The sequence below is a fragment of the Tenrec ecaudatus genome, chromosome 16 (assembly GCF_050624435.1).
Source record: "Tenrec ecaudatus isolate mTenEca1 chromosome 16, mTenEca1.hap1, whole genome shotgun sequence".
NCBI lineage: Eukaryota > Metazoa > Chordata > Mammalia > Afrosoricida > Tenrecidae > Tenrec > Tenrec ecaudatus.
This window is the reverse complement of record NC_134545.1, coordinates 104,963,361-104,981,894: the sequence shown is the minus strand read 5'-3', so window position 1 is coordinate 104,981,894 and position 18,534 is coordinate 104,963,361. Positions and strand designations below refer to the sequence as shown.

Genomic DNA, 18,534 nt, shown 5'->3' with positions numbered 1-18,534 from the left:
TTGATCTCGGAGCTCTTGCAGGCCGAGCCAGACCGAGGCCACCTGGAGTAACTTTCTTCCTGAAGCGCCACAGTTGGTGGTAATTGGTTACAGCGGCTCAGGAACAGCTAAATGCAGACAACCCACCCCAAACCAACTTCTCACTGCTACGGAGTCAGTGCCCACTCACACAGCACTACAGGACAGGGCAGAACTGCCCCCTAATTTCCACGACTCTTTATGGGAGTAGAAAGCCCCATCTAGTGGTTTCGAACTGCTGGTAACAACGACCATTTCTGCCTCGGTTTTCCCAGGGCCACGGCTGACTTCACGTGACTTTCCCACCAGTTCTTGAGGAAGATCCTGGAACATCACGGGAAGGACTGCTCCACGGGTCTTCCTGCGTGGCTGCGGCCTCGGGAAGCGGCTCACCAGGATCTTATGGTGCCAGTGGCAAGGCTCAAGCCACCAACCTTTGAGTTCGCATCCCAGTGCACAGCCATGAGTGGCCCTCCGGAATGCCTCAGGAAGTGGACACCCTTCCCACTTCTTCCTGGGCCAGCTGCCCTAGAACCTGGGGGTGGGGGTGGAGGCGAGTACATCAGGGACGATTAAGAAACCCCAGGGCAGACACCTGGCCCATTTAACCTTGGGGGTGGCTTACTGGCCACAGGTGGCTCCCTGCTCTTGAATCCCCCTCTCGAGGGGGGTGAGCAGGGTTTCAGGGTGAAGCGTCACACGAGGGGGCTGACCAGGGGACTGCCTTGGGTCAATACAGGAAATAGATTTCCCCTTTGATGTCAGTGAGGCTTTGTGAAGCAACACCACTGCCAACCAAAGCTATATCTCAGCAAACTCCACAGGCTCATTTAATTATTGAAGTCCCAGTCAATAGTTCTCATTAGCTCCATCAACAAAGACCTGTGTGCAGGCCGGCTGAGGGGCGCTGCGAGCTGAAGGCCAGCTCTGCCCTGACGTCATGGAGGTGAGCAGAGACCCAGCCCTTCGCAGAAAACACACAAGAGACACACGTGTTGCCAAGATCCAAACGGAGAAAAAAAATTTTATTTACAATAGAGAATTTTATTGGAAACATGCATTTTCTCCTCTTTCCAAACCAATCGGCAAATGCAGGTCAAGGTCAAGTGTACCCTCCTTAAGGCAAGAGTCGCTGTGCACGCTGTGCATGTTTATCTCAACCCCAAAGCTGCCCACCTCGGGGTCCCCAGGGCCTCGGTTGGTCGGCGGTGAGTCTTTGATGGGCGCATCAGACTGTCTCCCTGATGTGGGAACTCTAGGGCCCACTTGCTGAGCGGGGACAAGGGAACCGCAAACCAACAGCCAGGAGTTCCGATCGGCCACTCAGTGCTGCGTCCAGTCCAGGCCGAGAGGAAGCACAGCAGCAGGACACCGGCTTGGCCACGCAGCGGGCGGGCAGCAGGGCACTCACGGTCCTCGCACGCCACTGTTGGGCGCACACGCCAGGCTGGAAGCTAGCTCTTCCCCATTTTGGCAATCAGCTCGTCACAAATCTTGGTGAGTTCTTCGATCTCTTTATTCTGAAAGTGAAGGCCAGAGTGGGGGCTGAGTTGGAAAGCAGTCCCAACAGAGGGGTCACCGGGGGTGGGGAACCCCAGGTCGCTCAGGCCCCACCACCTCCCAAGTTATCGGAAAGAGGCAACAGAAATAAATGACCTGGAGTCACACATCCCGAGTCGATGTCATTCCAGCTCTAACTGTGTGACCTTGGGCAAGTTACCCACCCTCTCTGAGTTGGAGCGCTTTTTTAACGTCTGTCTCCTGATACTTAGGGAGAGACGAGGGCCACGGTCTCCACAGTGACCAGTCCTCAGCCGGCACCAGCAACGCAGGCTCCCGTCTTTGCCTACCCAGCAGGATGTGTGAGCTCCTGACCAGGGAGGGGTGAGGCCGGCGTCCTGGACGCCATGAGACTTCGCACAGACGCCGTGCTGGAGTGAGGTGGGAGGACACCCGGGCAGCTGTGGCTACTGTGGGTTATGAGAGGGAAGGGTCGACTCCCGCTGCTTCGCAGGGGATCCCCACCTCCTGGGAGCGCAGACCCCTGTCCTCTGAGCCCAAGCCAGGGAACCAATTACGTGCCTGCCCTGCCCTGCCCATCTCTCTCTTTAAGAAATGGGGTCAGAGGCCTGTCCGGGCACGTGGTCGGGTTGGCTCTCTCCTGGTAAGACAGGACCATATGGCCCCCAAGCTTCCCTGACAGTGGCCAGCCCGCAGCTCACCTGGCCTTCAGGATGGCCTGACTCAACAGCCCCATCCACCTGAGTCCTCTCTGGGGAGGCAAGATCTTTCTGGAATACTGGGTTACACCATGCAGCCAGTTATTCCTGCTGCTCCTGAAGACTATGGGGCCCACCTCTTCCCCAGAGCCTCTCCTGGGGCCGGGAAGGTAGAGCCTCTGAGACCAGATCCTCTCCTGCATTTGGGTGGGGGGGGGGGAATCAGGGGCCCTGGCGCCACCTTGTGCGAGGGAGGAGAAATGACAACCCCCACTTGCTGGGATCATCCGGGAGTCCCACTCAGGTCTAGAATGGGCGGCTCCGAGGCAACACATGGAGGGGGGCGCACAGCAGGTCCACCTGCCCACCTGCCCGCCACTGTGGTTGCTGATCCAGGGTGATCGTGTCTGCCGCGTGGCAGCTGCAATCGGGTGCTAGCACACCCCAGCGCCACCACATTGCCCAGCACCTTAAAGGGGCCCTGACGACGTCATCTCCCCTGCAGAGAGGCGGCTCGGAGAGGTGAGGCGATGCTCTTCGGGTCAAAGAGCCAGTCAGACACAGCATGCCGAGCACACGGGCCCAGGTGGACCCGGCTCCCATGTGGTCTTGCTACGTGACTGGTCTGGATACCCTCCGCCTGCCCATCTGTGACTGACCCCTGGACGGTCATCAAGCTCTAGTGGCAGGGTGACCAGCCACCAGGCTCTGCCCCATGGAGGGGCAGAGCCCAGCATGCCTACACCCACGAAGCCCAGACTCGGGGCACGTCATTGCTTCTTGGGCCATCACTCCTGCCCGGTGAGTCTCCGGCTCTTTAACGAAAGGAGGGGCCTGGTGCGTCAGTAAGCACCCTGGAGACGGGGGGTGGGGGGGTGACCCACACAGCACCCCCCACCACTGCGTTGTGACCCTCCAGGACGAGTGAGTACAACCAGCCCCGAGGGCTCCCAGGCCTGTCGTCCTCCTGCAAACTGCATCGGGTCCCCAAGGTGCACACTGGTGGGTTTGAACCACCAGTCTTCCCGTGCCAGCCAAGCGCTTCATGACTGCACCAGTGGGGCTCCTCGCCCGACAGTAAAAAACAAAGCAAAACCCAGTGCCATTGAGTTGATGCCGACTCCGGGTGACCCTACAGAAGAGGGTACAACAGCCTCTGGGGGTTCCGGGGAGCAGAGCCTCATCTCTCTCGGAGAGGCTAGGTGGTGTTAAATTGCAGAGATGGCCAATAGCGGCCCTAATGAGTAACCACCACGCCACTGGGGATCCCGGACACACAGTGGGTGCTTAACAAACACCTGACAAATGAGTGCTACAAAGGGCCGACAGGGACACCAAGCACCAGGCAGAGGGGCGACGTGCAGCCGGGGCCTCCCCCTGACCGGAGGACCTCGTACATCTGGTTCATGGGACGGGTTGGCCCAAGTGCGCACCCCACCCTCCACTGCGGCCTCACCTTCTGCTCCAATGCTCCCTCCAGTGCGTCCACACGCAGCTGTTCCTTGCGGAGGCTGGCCTGGTAGGCCGCCTGCTCCTGCCGGGCCTTGCCTCGGACCTGGGCGATCTCGGCATTGGCCCTGTGGGGACAGGGACTCAGGAAGGTTGACCTTCACTGTGGACACCGACCACCCGCCACCCCAGCACAGGACCCCCAGGAGACCCCTGGTGCCCCAGGGCTCTGAGCATTCAGAAGACGGGCATGCAATTCGGGACCCTCAGGGAGGTGGGCAAGTAGTTCACCACCACCACCACCAGCCAATTCTGAATGGCTCAGAGATGCCCTCCAGCCTCGGGCCCTGCTGTCCAAGGGCCGGGGATAGGCGGGCAGAACGCATAGGCCAAGCAAGGGCTGTGGGTCACTTACCTGTCCAGCTTCTCCTCCGCGTGCACCTTCAGGGCCTGGTACCGCTGCTCCTCTTTCTTCACGCGGGACAGGTACTCCTGGGCACACTTCTTTAGCACCTCTTCATTCTGCCGGACGCAGAGAGCTGCGAGTGTACCCCAGACCCCCTCTCCTCACAGGCTGCCTCCAGCAGCCCCCTCCCAGGGCCTCCCTCACAACCTCCCATCCCTGCCGGGCCCCCGCACCTTCCGGAAGCCCTCTAGAACTTCCTTCATCTTCTCGTATCTCCTGAAAAGGTCGGCCAGCGATTTCTCCACGGAGTTCAAGTCGGCCAAGGCCTGCTCCTTCTCCAGCACCAGCTGCTGGACCGTGTGGTGGGAGGCGGCCTTCTCCCGCTGCTCGTCCTCTGGCGGGGCAGACAGAGCGAGACCATGGGGCCGGGCACGGGGCCGTCTCGGCCCCACAGACACTGGCCCGCCTGGGCCTCGGTGGAACCTCCTGCCCAGAGTCCTCCCACGCCCGGCCTCTGAGGATGATGCTTCCAAAACCTGGGCTTGTCTCAGAATTAAGAGGGGCTGCGAACTCCCTACCCACGCTTTCCACCTGGTCCATGCAGCCCCTTAAACCTCGAGGATCTTCTCACCCCACCTTCCCCACGCTTTGGGAAGTCCCCTTGCACTTGGCTGTTGACCCCACACACACGCATAAACACACACGGGCGTTCACAGGACTAGGAAATCACACATAAAAAGCCTCTCACGGATTTTGTCGGGGGAGATGCAAAGGCGCAGGTGTCCAGGCTATGGGGTGACTGTCCTGAGTAGGACCAAGGTGGGGCACCGGCTTCCTCATCCCTGAAACACTCCAGGACTCCAAAGTCCACGTAACTGTCTCCCCTGAAATCCCAGTTTGTATAAAAGTGGGCACCCCTCTTGCCTGCAGTGTCTCAACTCCAGAAAAATGGGGCCATTGGAGCCCATGCTGGACAGGACTTTATTGGCCGGTACCCGGTGCCAGCTCGGCTATCACCAGCAAGCATCCCACCCATCCTTTTCTTTCCCCCAATTGTTTGCTGCAACTCGGTGAAGGTTTACTAAGCAGATCCGTTTTCAACAACTCATACATGTGGTGTGGACACAGTCCCCACCACATCCCGTCACGCATCCCACATCCGCTCCCCATTTGTCTGCCGTTTCTCTCATGTCCCCGGCGCTCCTCTATGTTGTATCCTGGGGGAAATGCTGCCCTTTGACCTCACATGGCGAACTACCCTGTGGTGTGTGTACGTCTGGGGCTAATGCTCCTCTTGTAGACCTGGGCTTGGCTGGGCTAAGCAGGGAGCCACAGCGGAATTCCAGACCACAACTGCCGAGTGCCCACGGCCGTGGTCGTGGGGGTTCCATCCGTCTCTGTCCAACCAGTAAGCTGGTCACCACCCACCTATTTTGAGGAAATTTCTGCATGTCAAGGGGCTGTCTCTGACCGCCCACACCACAGCCCTGGCTGTCCTCTGGGTGCTGGCCCATTCTGCACCAGGTGGGCGAGGAATTGCTTGTTTCTACTGACAGCCGAGAGCGGGGAAGGGGACACGCCGCCCAGCATTCCCTGGGGTGTTCAGCAGAGCCAGCCCTGTCCTCTGTCGGGAGCCCTGTCCTCTGTCTGGCCAGCTCACTGGGAGGGGCTGCCCTGCATGACGGTGCAGGTCCAGAGACAAAGGCAGCCAGGCAGCGGCCAGCATGTACCAGAGGTGTGCCATGCCCACTGCTCTCCTGCGTCCACGTCGCTCCCTCAGAGAGAAACCACCCACTCACCTGCTCAGGGCCCCCCACTGCTCTCGAGGTCTGCCCTTGACTCCGACTCTGTGGCCTCCAGCCTGGGGGCATTCCTGCCCCTCTCCCAGCATGCCACCAGACCTTCCCACCACCCTCCACATGCCCACCTCCAGACACTCCAACCATCACCTGGCCATCTGCCCCATGTCCTGTCCTTGGGGTGCATGCCCGAGTCCACTTGTCAGTCCTGCCTTTTGCTTCCCATAGTAGCCGTCAGTCCCCCTCACAGTAGTGCACACAGGTCCATGTGCACGCCCAGATAGTCCCTGTGCTGCCAGGTGCAAGTACCCACACGTGCAGGTCTGTGAACCCTCCTGTGGCTGTCCAGGCACACATACCCACATGCTTGTCTGCGCGTACGTCTGCAGATGGGCTGCCTGCGTCCACGTGCAGACGGGCAGGGACCCGAGCCTGCGTGTCCAGGGAGTTAATACAGGCCTGTGCATGGGGTGAGCACACTGGGCTAGATGACTGAGTTTGGCATGTCCCTGTGACGGGAAGAGTGGGCCCCGGGCCACCATGAGGATCTCACCTTAGCCTGCTCGACCTGCTCAAAGTCCTGTGCTCCCTGAGTCCCAGGGGGGTGGGGGGTGGGGCTGAGATGGGACTCTCAGAAGCCAGGGGCTGGGGCTGGATCACAGATGCTGAGAGCGCACACCACACACACCAGGCTGCTGGCCCAGAGCCCACATTTTGAAAGAAGCCCTGGTCAGAAGATGCCCGATGTCCATCAGTCCTGACTCAATGGCCACCTGAGCCCGGAGCTGCACAGGGTCGTGAGGGGGCAGGTTTGGGTCCTGCCTCTGACACGTCCCAGGCGGGAGGGTGGTCTTAGGCAGATTATTTGATAGGCAGAGTCTCAGCTTCCTCACTGAAACGGGGAGACACTTTCCCCCGGGCTGCAGACAGTGCCCGGACAGTGAGAATGTAGGAAGTGTGCAGGTGCTCAGCAGTGAGCTGGGAGGTCCCCAGCTCAGGCCTGCCAGTGGCTCCACAGGAGGAAGATGAGGCTGTCTGCTGCCATACCGATCACAGCCTCGGAATCCGCACAGGGCACACCTGCCGCCGTGCAGGGTCGGGATAAGCCAGAGCGGACTTGGCGGCAGCGGGTGGGCATGCTCTCTGACTGCTCTGCATAGTGATGCTCCCCCTGAAACGCGATGTGGCCCCTAACAGTGACACATGGCCAAGCTGCCCTCTTGAAGTTGCAGGACATGTTTGTTTGGTTTTTGGAGGGGTTGGTAGGAAAACCAGTACCGGTGACCTGTAGATTCAGCGAGTGGGATAGGGGGTTAGAGGGGAGGGGGACCAGAGCTGGTGGTGGGGTGAAAGGGTGAGGACGTCAAGGGGTCCTTATAGAGAAAGAATGTTTGGATGGTGGTAAATGTACTACTCCGCTGGACGCAACTAAACTGTGGAATGATTTGATAAATGTATACATCCCAATTAATAATAATAGAAAAAAGCTAAATGAAATCAAAAACACAAAGCAAACTCACTGCCACCGAGTCCATTCTGTCCCCTGGGACCCTCTCCGCCCATGCAGATGTGCCCCTCGGTTCCGATGTGCCCCATGAGAACATCCCTGCCTCCTGGCGCCCCTGGTGTGCCCAGCAGAGCTGCTCCACAGGTGTTCTTCCCACAGCTGTGGTCTTTCTGCAGCAGAGCTCCAGCCCCTGCTTCCGAGTTGCCTCTGGGTGGGTTTGAACCGCTGACCTTTGGCTAGTGGTTGAACACCTCTCCACTTGTGCCTCTGGGGAAGTGCAGCAAGAGCTACTCCAGACTTGTGGTCCTTACATCATCTGGGGTCAATCTGGGCCTTGAGAGGATTAAGAGTGAAGGGGTGGAGCCTAGTGTGCCAATAGGGTCATAGCCACGGAAGCCTCTGGGTGGGCATGGCCTTCTCCTGAGAATTCTGGGAAATCTGGTTTTTCCTCCTTGGAGGTAGGAATGACTCTGCTCACTCCCTTGGAGACTCTCTATTGACAAGGCTGACTCACTGGGAGACATCTCTGAGAAGCCACATGGACCTACCCTGATGCAGCCAGAACCCTAGACCTGGAGAACCCATGTGGAGCCCCCTGCCAGCACTGAGATACCTACGCCACTGGATCTACAAGACTTCCCACCCACGGGCCTGTGGTCTCCCTGCATTCGGCATCATTGCATGTGTTTCCTGAGTCTGAAGAGGACTTTATAGATTGTTGTTAGACATACAGGCTAATATTGGACTTATGAATTTGATTGGGACTGTGCTGGGCTGTTTTCTCAATATTCAACTGCTCTTGTATATAAACCCCTTTCTTATACACATGTGCGTGTTTATGAATTTGTTTCTCTTAGTCTGCCCAGACTAACACAAGGCTCCTGGAAGAAAGGTCGTCCCAAAGTCCACTGGCCGGCGGACGCTGACTTCTCCCCTCTGGCTGTGAGTGGCATCCGTCACGTGGCCCAAGATGCGCCGGTGGGCTGCTTTGAGGCTGTGCCCACATCTCCCCCGGCTCGGTAATGGCGCCATTCATCAAAGGAAAGTCGATCTTATTTCCTGGAGCGGAGATGTTGCCCGCCTCAAGTTTCCTTCCCACCCGAGCAACCCATTTAAAAATAGAACCCCCAGTTCCCAGGAGACGGAGGGCGGAGGCTGGAGGGTCGCTTCCCGGCTTTCTGTCAATGACACACGCAGCTGGGGCTTCCCATCAGGAAGTCGGCCTGAACCAGGGGGCTCGATGCCGCCACCAGGCCCCGATGACGGCCCAGCCCTTCTTTGAGCATGACCACGGGGAGGGCGGCAGACACACAAATGCAAAAGGAAACAGATCCAGAAAGGAAGGAAAAGTCTGGGGGTGGGTGGGGATCGAACCAAAGTGGGGTTGACAGCAGGCAGGCGGGGAGTGGGGTGGGGTGGTCAAATTGGGTGAAAAGCGGTCACTTACCAGGCTTGCCTGCTTGTTTTGCAAGCAAAGGTCAAGAAGCAACAGAAAATGGAAGCAAAACATGGTCAGGGCAGTTGTTAGGGAAGCAGGAAAACCAAAACAAAACAATCGCAACACCCTGGAAGGCAGAGAGCCGGATCCCTCTTTGTTCTCCCTTCCGAGGGCTCCACACGGGAGCGCCAGACACCCTCGTCTATTTTAACGTGCCGCTGGCTGAGCGGGCACCGTGATGGCGGCACACACTGTGCCGCTGGCGTGGGGTGCCCTCGAAGCTGGATGAGCACTACAGAACCGGGCTGGAGTCGGGCAAGCTGGCGTGGGGAAGAGGAGTGGGAATGGGGTGCTGGTGTGGGTGTTAAAATGGGGCTGTCTGTCTGGTCTGAGGGTCAAGCTCTCGGGTCTGAGTGTCCCTGTACCATGGGGACATGGGTTAGGTAAACAACAACGGAAGAGAAGATGGGGGGGGGCGGGCAGGAGAACCCTGGGTGTGTTCCCACATGGCCCCAGCAACAAAGAAGGCCTGTCCCACCCACAGCTGGACGCGAGGACCTGGGACCCGACTGCTCTGGAGAACTGGATGGGGAAGGGGGACAGCCACACAGCGAGACCCCCGACGGAGGGACTCCCTTGCTTCAGCTAGGAGTGCCGAGGGGCCTCGGGGAAAGACCCCGGCGAGCCCTGCACACCCAGAGCAGGAAAAGCTCAGAAAGCGGGGGGGGGGGGCCGGGGGGCGTTGTTCTCAGCTCTCAGAGCTGGACTGTCAGACCAAAGACACCAGCTCTCTTTTTGGGGAGTGTGGGAGGCACAGAGAAGAGTAGGGGCAAGGAATGAGCAATTACGGGTTGGGGCAGGGGGTGTTTCAGGGCAGGTGTAGCCACAATCCCTGAGTCGGATGGGAGGGAAGACAGACAATCTTCTTTGGCATGGGGGACGGGGGTAGTGGGCGCTCAGTTGAATTCCCATCCCATGCACCCTTCCTCCTGTCTGGACTTGACAATGTTGTTGGACGCACCTCCCCGCACGTGCTCTGTGCAGAGAGCAGCAGTGCTGGCTAATCAGCCTCGGGAGAGACGGGCATTCTGCGTGGTCAGGAGGGAGAGGCTGCTTGCGCAGACCTGCCCTCTGAGCACGGACAGCAGGCACCTGCTCCCCCGCTCCCCTTTCAGCGTCTGTGGGGATACCACCACAGAGAGCGAAGTGAAACCCCGGGAGACCTGGGACGTCGGCCTGGCTTCCAGATGAGGAGGGGCCAGCAGTCTCACACCCCAGGGCTCCCCGGAGGCTGGAAGGATTTGCTGCATCTGCCGGCCACTGCCTGTTCGAAGACATAAAGCTTCGTCCAGAGTGCTCTGATGGGCATGTTCAACTCCAGGCGGCTTCCCCTCCCTTTCAGAATCTCAGTCACACGCGCCCATCAGTCTTCAGACTGATGGGAAAAAGACAGATGTCTCCTTTTGAAAGGAAGCAGGGCCAGGGGACTGGCCCTCAGCCACACCTGAGAGGCTGCGGCCTCTGTGGAGCTCGGGGATGAGATGCCCCAGTCAAAGCCCCTTGAACGGCTGGGCAGCAGTCAGTTGCTGGCCTCTGTATGGTCCCTGGTGGGGCTTCAATTTCTCTTGGCTCAAGCAAGAGGTGTGAGTGACCCACGGGCCTGAAATGCTGAGTGTGTGGTGGGGGTGAGGTGGCAGGGTGGGGGGGAGTCTCCTGTCCAGAACTGTGCTCGCCGTGAGGTGGGGGCCCTACTGCACAGCTTCTCAAGAGGAAAAAAAAGGGTCTAAAAATGAGTATCGAGAACCTCAACCCATCAGTAGCGGAGGACCATCCCCACTAGCCCTCCCCATCCGAGTCACGGTATTCTTCTCTGGGCTTGCAACTGGCGTGAAACCTTCCTTCCTAACGTACGAGGGGGCCTTCCAAAAGTTCATTATCTTCTAGCTCCATTTCCCCTCGAATGCTTTGATGTCCCTGATGCATCTTAGAGAGCGAGCACAGAGCAGGTGTGTGTACTGTGCACACTGAGGCTTCCTGGGCTTGGCTCAGCATCGTCAGTGCAGGCAGCCAGGGCCATGTGGTAGGATGGAATCTGAGCCGCTGTCCAGTCTCAGGAGGAAGACTGCGGCAATCTGTTACCAGTGTCTGCTTCAGTGGCCACAGGAGGGAGGCGAGGGGCAGCTGGCCCGCCGCGGGCTCTGCCGCCCGTACCCTGGTCTCTTGTGGAAAGGCTGAATGGGGGCATTTTGTCACTTGATTCTCAAGCAAGATTAGGGTTTAGGGATTTGATTCCGGTTTTATGAGCCCAGAAGCCCTCAGGTCTCTTTGCTGATGAGCCGGCCCATCCCCAGCTGGACTAGACAGGGGGCTGTGTGTGACTGTGACACCTCCCCCAGGCCCCAGGAACCCTAATGGGCATCAAGTGGGTGTGCCTAGGCCTTGGTGCCCAGGCTCTCAGTTCTGGGCAGTCACAGTCTGAGGTGCTTTGAGGAAGTCCTGAGAAAAATATGCTCAGGTCACTTCCTCCCTGCTGCCACCCACTCCCCCAAACCTAGCCACCTAGGGGCCAACACACCTACCTATCATCTGCGCAATCGTCTTCTCGTACTCGGCCACGATTTTCCTGCAAGAGAAATGAACACACTGGGGCCAGGATGGCAGGTTGGGCTTCATCTCCCACGCGGGTCCCAAGAAAAGGCCAGCAGTGGCACATGGACAAGGGCAGGCCCCGCTGCTAGGGTCTCCTTGTGCACACCACGCCCTGGGAAGAACCTGCAGTGTCTCCCCACTACCAAACCAGGCCTAACAATCCCCTGCCCTCTGAGGCCTAGCTCCCTTATTAGCCTCAGCTCCATCCACCATACGTGCACTACACAGGGAGAACGAACCGTGTCTGGTGGGTGCTGGGCCATCTCACCCCCAGGCCTTTGCTCAGCGCTATTAATTCACAGACCCCCCCCCACTTTCCACCTGTCACTGTGTACTTGTTTCTCAAGGCTGAAGTCCGACACTACCTCCTCCAGGAAGCCTTCCAGGTACTTGCCCCAATCTACCGCTCGTTCCCCGCACCTCCTTTTAAAGCATCTCACACACCTGGCACCACAGTATGTGAGCCTTACTCCCTAGTGAGGTGCAGGCTCCTCGGGGTTCACAGGCCCCGTGTGTGTGTGTGTGTGTGTGTGTGTGTGTGTGTGTCTGGCGAGGGACTGGCCTTGGGTAAAGCCCACTGCCCGGGCTGGATTCAATTCATGGAGACCCTATAGGCCAGGGTAGAACCGCCCCTGTGGGTTTTCCGAGACTGTTATTGTTTGCAGGAAGAGGGAGTCTCATTTTTCTCCCATGGAGCAGCTGATGGTTTTGAACTGCCGCCCTAGTGGTTGGTTAGCAGCCCACACTCAGATCACGGGCTCAAGGACAGGACTGAGAAGTGTGAAGAAGCCCTCTCTCCCTCTTGAAAAAAAACACAAGCAAGCTCACAGCCATTGAGTTGATCCCAACAGACAGGGCAGAACTGCCTCCTATGGGTCCCTGAGACCGCAACTCATTACAAGAGTAGAAAGCCTCGTTTTTCACCCAAGGAGCCGCCAGTGGTTTTGAACTGCTGACCTTGTGGTCAGTAGCCCAGCACGTAGCCATGGTGCCACAAGGGCTCCCAACTTCCTTGTCAGAACCCCTCATGAAGGCCCGGGGTGTCACCTAAGTCATCCAACAATTGCTCCCGCAAGGGACCCCAGAGAGTGCACCACCAGTAAAGCCAGAGCCGGCTCCAGAGGATTGCAAAGAACGCCTCACCTCATTTCCATCACTTCCCTCCGGCTTTCTTCATATTTATCTTTCCACTCTGTGGCCTCTCTCTCCTTGGTGAGGATCTGGGATCGGGGAGAAGGAAAGGGCAGTTAGCGCTCCACTCCCCATAGGTGCATTCAGATCTGAGACAGGTCGCAGACAGAACAGACCGTGTGTAAAATTAAGACTTGCTACGCCAATCTACAGTTCGAGTCAGAAGACCTCCCCGAGTCCGAGGGGAAAACATGCCGGACATCAGATTTCCACAACGCCAAAATGCGTCTGCTTTCCGTTACAAATCACACACAGCAGTAAAGGCCCACAGAAGAGAGAGGGGTCTCTGGGAAGACCAAAGCCCACCCCGGCTGCCTCCCATCTCTGCCTGTAGCATGTCGCGGAGAAAGGCTGTTCCTGGAGACACTGGCTCTGCGGGCTGCGGTTGCATGCAATCCTCGTGGACTGAGACAGGCCACAGCCCGGCCCAGCATGACCGGAGCTGGCCATACCTCCGCTCTGGCGATCTGCAGCGCGGCGTCCACGTCTGGAGCCTGGTAGAGGAGGCCTGGGGCTTTCTCCGCCTCAGAGGTCCCAATGCGTGAGTACAAGGCGGTCTTGGGGAGGGAGACCTCTGCTGGGTGGGCAGCCTCTCTCTGTGGAATGGTTGTTAATTAGTGTTTTTTTTTAAATTTTTTTTTAAAGGAGAAAAAAAAAAAGTTCATATTAACCCTGGGACAGAAGCAGCCTAGACCCGTCCCAAGAAGCCTGCGTTTACTGGCTCCTCGCGAGCGGCTAATTGTCTGGCTGGAGACAGAGCACAGCAGGAGCATGGGAGAATGCACGGGCTAATAAAGGGGACGCTGGGACCATCGACGGACAGCTATCGCTTCCCACCTGTGCTACGGGAGGCCCCTGGAGTCAGCCTAGTCTGGGGCCTGCTTATCACGTCATCTATCACACATGGAGTTCCCCCTGGGATCACCACTTGGGAACCCCAGCTGGCTCCACTTCCCAAATGAAACCTGAACGCGTGGACCACGGCGGGATCTAGGCGGCGTCTGTCTAGTTTTGAATCACCGCAGAACAGGTCATTTTTCTGACGGCTGTCCACGTTTCCGCTGGGGAAGGGGTGTGGGGAGGGGGTGTGGGAAAGGGGGTGCATTTGTTTAGCTCTGTTGGCCAACCGCCATCCCTTTCAACGAGCTAGTTTCTGGGCTCCACACAGGTATGTCACACGCAGCTGTGTGGCCATTAAGGCCATTTTACCACGTCAGTGGGGAGATGCGTGAGACCCTGGATCAGTGACAATCTCACACGCTCTTCAGACCCTCCGCCAGCGGGAGGGTGCCCCCACCCAGGCCCCTCGACAGTCTTCTGTCGAGGGCAGTCATGAGCCTCCTGGGAGCAGAGAAGCGGCCGGTCTCTGGTCGGCCCTCTCTCTTTACACACATGCTCGGCAGTTTCCAGCACAGCTGGATGCAGGGTTAGTGCGTCTGGTCTACCAGCCAAGCCAGGCGGTCAGTCTGTTCCCACTGCAAACGACACCACACACCAGCCACACTCGCAGTCCTGTCCATTAGCCTCCCGGAGCTGATGGGGTCGGTCACCGGGAGCAAGCCTCCATCCACCCTGTTGCCAGAGTCCAATGCCTGGTAAAGCCGAAGCCCCGGTGTCTCCCACTCAGGGAATTTCTGAGACCAAGTGGAGTAGTGAGCAGGCCACCAGCGCACGAGGGACAGAAACCACCGCAGCTGGAGGGGCTGGAGCAGGTGTGTGCCCCGCCCTCATAGGAGCTCACCATAGGACCACATGGGGGGGCTGACACGGCCCGGAGAGGGAGACAGCGCTGAAAACGCAATGGGAGTTTAATGCATAGGACTGGACTGGACTGAGTTAGGGCCAGTTAGTTGGACACATGCAAGGCGGGGACCGGCCCCGGATTTCACGGCCTGGAATCCCTGGGCTCGTTCTGATGGGAGGCATGGATGGGACCACTGTTCCAACGGAGCCCAGAGAGACACTCAGGAGGTCTCCAGGACACACAGCACAAGACAACCCCTTGCTTCTCCCCACAGAAGGAAGAGCATTCCTAAGCAGGCACGGAGCAGGGCCCGGGAGAGCCAGCTACTCTCCACTCTGAAATGGCTTTTCAAGGTTTTGCTTGTCTGAGGAGAAACACCTGCCAAGCCCTCCAGCCGGCCGGTAGACCCAAACCTCAGGTTTGCAGGTGTGAAAAAAACCTGAGAAAGACCAGAAACCAACCCAACTCTTCCGATCGCTCTTAACAACTCTCACCCGAAACAAAGTAGCGCACGATGGCAAAAGGAACAGAACCCGGAAGCACTCAAATCGGCCTCCCCCCTCTGCAGACGAAAAAGCTGATGCACCAAGAGACTGAGCCTAAACGTTTCTCAGAGCGAGGCGCGGTTCTGAGCCCCAACCAACCACTCCGCAGAGAAGGGGCGCTTAATTAAAGCGGACTTCATCACCTGGGGCAGAAATTGAATGGAGCAATGAAGGCCCTCGGAGTCTAAGTGACAGTGTCTGCTGCCAAGCAAGGACTGAAATGGAAAGAAACAGCTGACAGGTAACAACACACCCAGGCTTGATGGCCACGCCCAGCTCCAGTGAGTCACTGCATCACCTTTCACCCCCACACCTGGTGCTGCAGACACAGCTCCTGATGACGTCAGAGCCCCTGTGAGCGAGTGACTGCCCGGGGAGCCGGGAGTTACTGAGGGCCACGCACACCCCAATTCCCCCTACAGACAAGGCTATTTTTCACTGAAATGCATAGGTTTGTCTCTCTGTAGTATTCCGAGATTCTGTTGAAATTGTGCTTCGGTTCTTACTTAATCCCCCACTTGCCACTTTAGAAGGAGCCGAAGGACCAAAGAAGCCGCTAGAATCATAAATTAAAATGTCAGCTGGCTGAGACCCCAAAGAGCAGTCAGCCTCTAGAAGCGGCTCCCAGCCTGTCGATCAGGTCCCTCTAGTCCTGGTTCTGGCATGAACCTACCTGCGGGGCTCACCTGTCTGGGACCCTTCCCACCTGGGCTGGGGTTGCTATTGGAGGCTACTCAGGGGTGGGGGAGGGATGGGTGTGTGTGAACAGCTGCCGGGGAGTGCAGGCCCGGGAGCCACACTGGGCTGACCAGTGCAGGCGTGGGGATTAGGAGTAGGTGACAACCCACACGGTGCCATGCAGAGTGGGACCGCTGCCCGGTCCAAACCTGACAAGGAGCAATTCTCCAGATCAGGAGGGGCCCACCAGGATGGCACTCAGGCCCACCCGCTACTCCTCATCCCTGTTGTGGGATGGAGAGTGGGAGAAGACCACACAGCTTAAGCCACGGGGTGGCCCAGACCACCTCCTCCTCTGTTCACTGTCCACCCGCCATGAGTCTCGTCTCCAAGACACACCCTGCACTTTTTACACCAGGGTCTTCTGGGCCAGACTGGCCAGCAGCTGGAGGGTCATCCTCAGTTAGAGACCCCAACTCGAGGCGCTTGGGCACCACACCCCGGGGAAAGCCAAGCAGCGGGGAAACCATCCCTATCTGCCTGTCCTGGTGGAGTTTCCCGTTCAGCCCAGAGCTGCTGCTCCCGAGCCAGGGCCCCGCTCACATACAACCCAGACGGACCCAATGGGGTGGGATGCGGCCCCATCAGAAACGTGCAGAGAGACACCCCGCCTCCTCCGGGACACCCCTCTGGGCGTTTCAAACACAGGAAGGAGACAAAGACGGATGACGTTCCTCAGAGGCTCCCCGACTCCATCAGCCAGACGGCCACCCTGGACCGGAACATAATTCATGCAGATTCACCACCACCCCCGCCCCCACCGCCCACCCCGAATCGGAGTTCTCCTTCCAACTGACCGCATTCCCGAGCTAGCACGCTTCGGACCACGCTGCCAAGAAGTCTGGGCTGTGTCACCAGCCGCTGAAACAGAGCACCCTAGGGGGCCAGCGGTGGCTTTCCCATTCTGCGCACCGGCAGTTCCCCAGCTGTGAGGTGCGAGCAAGTGTCTGTGTGCCAGAAGCCCACCCCACCCACCACCCTCGGTCTGCTCGGCCAATGGAAAGCTAATGTCTTCAACCCACTCGCTCCAACGTATGGTACCCACTCCCACAGGGGAGAGGTGAGCTTGACCCTTCACCAAGAGTGGCCCAGCAGCCCCACAGACATTTCTTCCAGCGCACTCTTCAGGAACACATGGGGGGCAGCCTGGGCTCTGTGGATCCGTGTGACTAGAGACAGACTGCCATTGAGTCTACGCCACAGAGGGTGGGGCTCTACAGGATCAGACAGCCTCCGGCTCCTCTCACGGAGCAGCCGGTGGATATGAACCACCGACCTGCGAGGCCACCAGGGCTCCCTGAATTGTGTTGCTCTAAAGACAGACCCGACTCACTGCTATTGAATTGGTCCCTCCTCGGAGCCAGCGCAGAGGACGGAGCAGAATAGCCCCCAGGGTTTCCGAAGCCGTCTGTCCTCGCAGGAACAAACAGCCTCATCTTTCTCCCTCCAGGGTGGCCGGTGGGTTAGAATCACTGACCTCGCTGTGAGCAGCCCAGTGCTTTACCCCCGGCGCCACCAGGGCCGGTTGGTTTGTGCGGTGCTGTTTCCTAAATCAAAGTGTGGACACGCAGTCCCAGAACAGAGCGGAATGGGCAGTGGCTGCACTGTTGCTGCCCACCATCTCTGAGAAAGGAGTCGGGGACACCCAGCCACTCCACCCCCCGGAGCCTCTACGTCTTCATCTGTGAAGTTGGGGGAGTGACAGCACCTGCTCCCCAGGGCAGTGAGGACCAGGCGAGGGAGCCCTTTGGGAACCTGGGCTAATGTGCCTTAGAAAGCCCCCACTGTCCCAGGTTCTTAAGTGGGGCCCAGAGGTGGCAATGGGTTTGCTATTCTAAGGGGGTGATCTCGGCCCTTAACTGGAAACACAAAGAGGGTCGATGCTGGTCTCAGTGTTCTCAGTCCAGATGGGGAAACTGAGGCTCCATTATCATGGGAGGGGAAGGAGCCCAGTGGTCTTCAGACCAAATACCTCTGACGGGTCCACCACTACGCCTTCCAGTTCCCAGACAAGAGACAGGCTGCCACTTCCCAGAAGTCACCTCCATGATCCATGAGAGAAGGCTGCTGGGCAGCTCGTCTGTGCCCACGCACCTCTCTACCTGTCTGCAGCCACACAGTCAACTTGTTCTGGACAATCACCCCATGCCTGGAAGCCCCGAGGGAAAGGTATCTCTGTCCACTCGCTCGGACTCACACTGACTCCAAGCAGTGTTGGTGAACTACAGGCCAGGGGTGACCGTCATCCCCGGCAGGCCAGCCCACCCATTAGCACATCACTCTGGCTGCTTTTACATCATCACTCGGCTAACAGAGGTGGTCACTGGTCCCCAAGCTTCAACTAACCTCTACCTGGCCCTTCAAAGAGACAAGTACACTGGCTTCTGGACTGGGCATTGACCACCATGCTCGCCACTGGCCACTGGACCGCTAGGGTCCTGTTTCCCAAAGTGGGTGACATCACCCCCTGGGGGCACGGGAATCATCCAGGAGGGCTGCAGAAGCAGATGCCCACACTCGACCCTGGAATGTGAGCTGCGGGAGGGGGCTCATGAAACAGTCAGGGAGGCATGAGTCAATGTTTTCCAGGCCAACTCTGTTTGGAAAGCTGGGGACCAGATGCACCTTGGCTTCTCCCATCCTCCCCCCAAGCGGCCGTGTGCCCACTCACAGGTTAAAGAGCCCTCCACGTGCTCACGAGTTACGGCATTCGCCTGTTGAAAAGTCCCACTCTGTTAGCAAAGCAGCACGGGCCGCAGGGGCTCACACTGCACTCTGAAGCGCGGGCGCAGGCAGCACACCGATACCTTGGGCTCCTGGCGGCCGCGGGA

The 18,534-nt window shown here is 58.4% G+C and overlaps 1 protein-coding gene across 1 annotated transcript in view; it reads right to left on the bottom strand.

Annotated features, from left to right (window-relative positions):
• Positions 1-1,022: 1,022 nt before the first annotated feature.
• Positions 1,023-18,534, bottom strand: part of TACC2 (transforming acidic coiled-coil containing protein 2) — a 35,845-nt gene continuing 18,333 nt past the window's right edge. The window contains exons 8-14 of the mRNA XM_075534949.1: positions 13,129-13,272; positions 12,629-12,705; positions 11,416-11,459; positions 4,326-4,486; positions 4,102-4,208; positions 3,694-3,814; positions 1,023-1,538 (exon numbers count right to left, since the gene is read on the bottom strand). Of these exons, the coding sequence (XP_075391064.1) occupies positions 1,473-1,538; positions 3,694-3,814; positions 4,102-4,208; positions 4,326-4,486; positions 11,416-11,459; positions 12,629-12,705; positions 13,129-13,272 (720 nt within the window). The 3' untranslated portion in view covers positions 1,023-1,472. The remainder of the gene's footprint in view (positions 1,539-3,693; positions 3,815-4,101; positions 4,209-4,325; positions 4,487-11,415; positions 11,460-12,628; positions 12,706-13,128; positions 13,273-18,534) is intronic.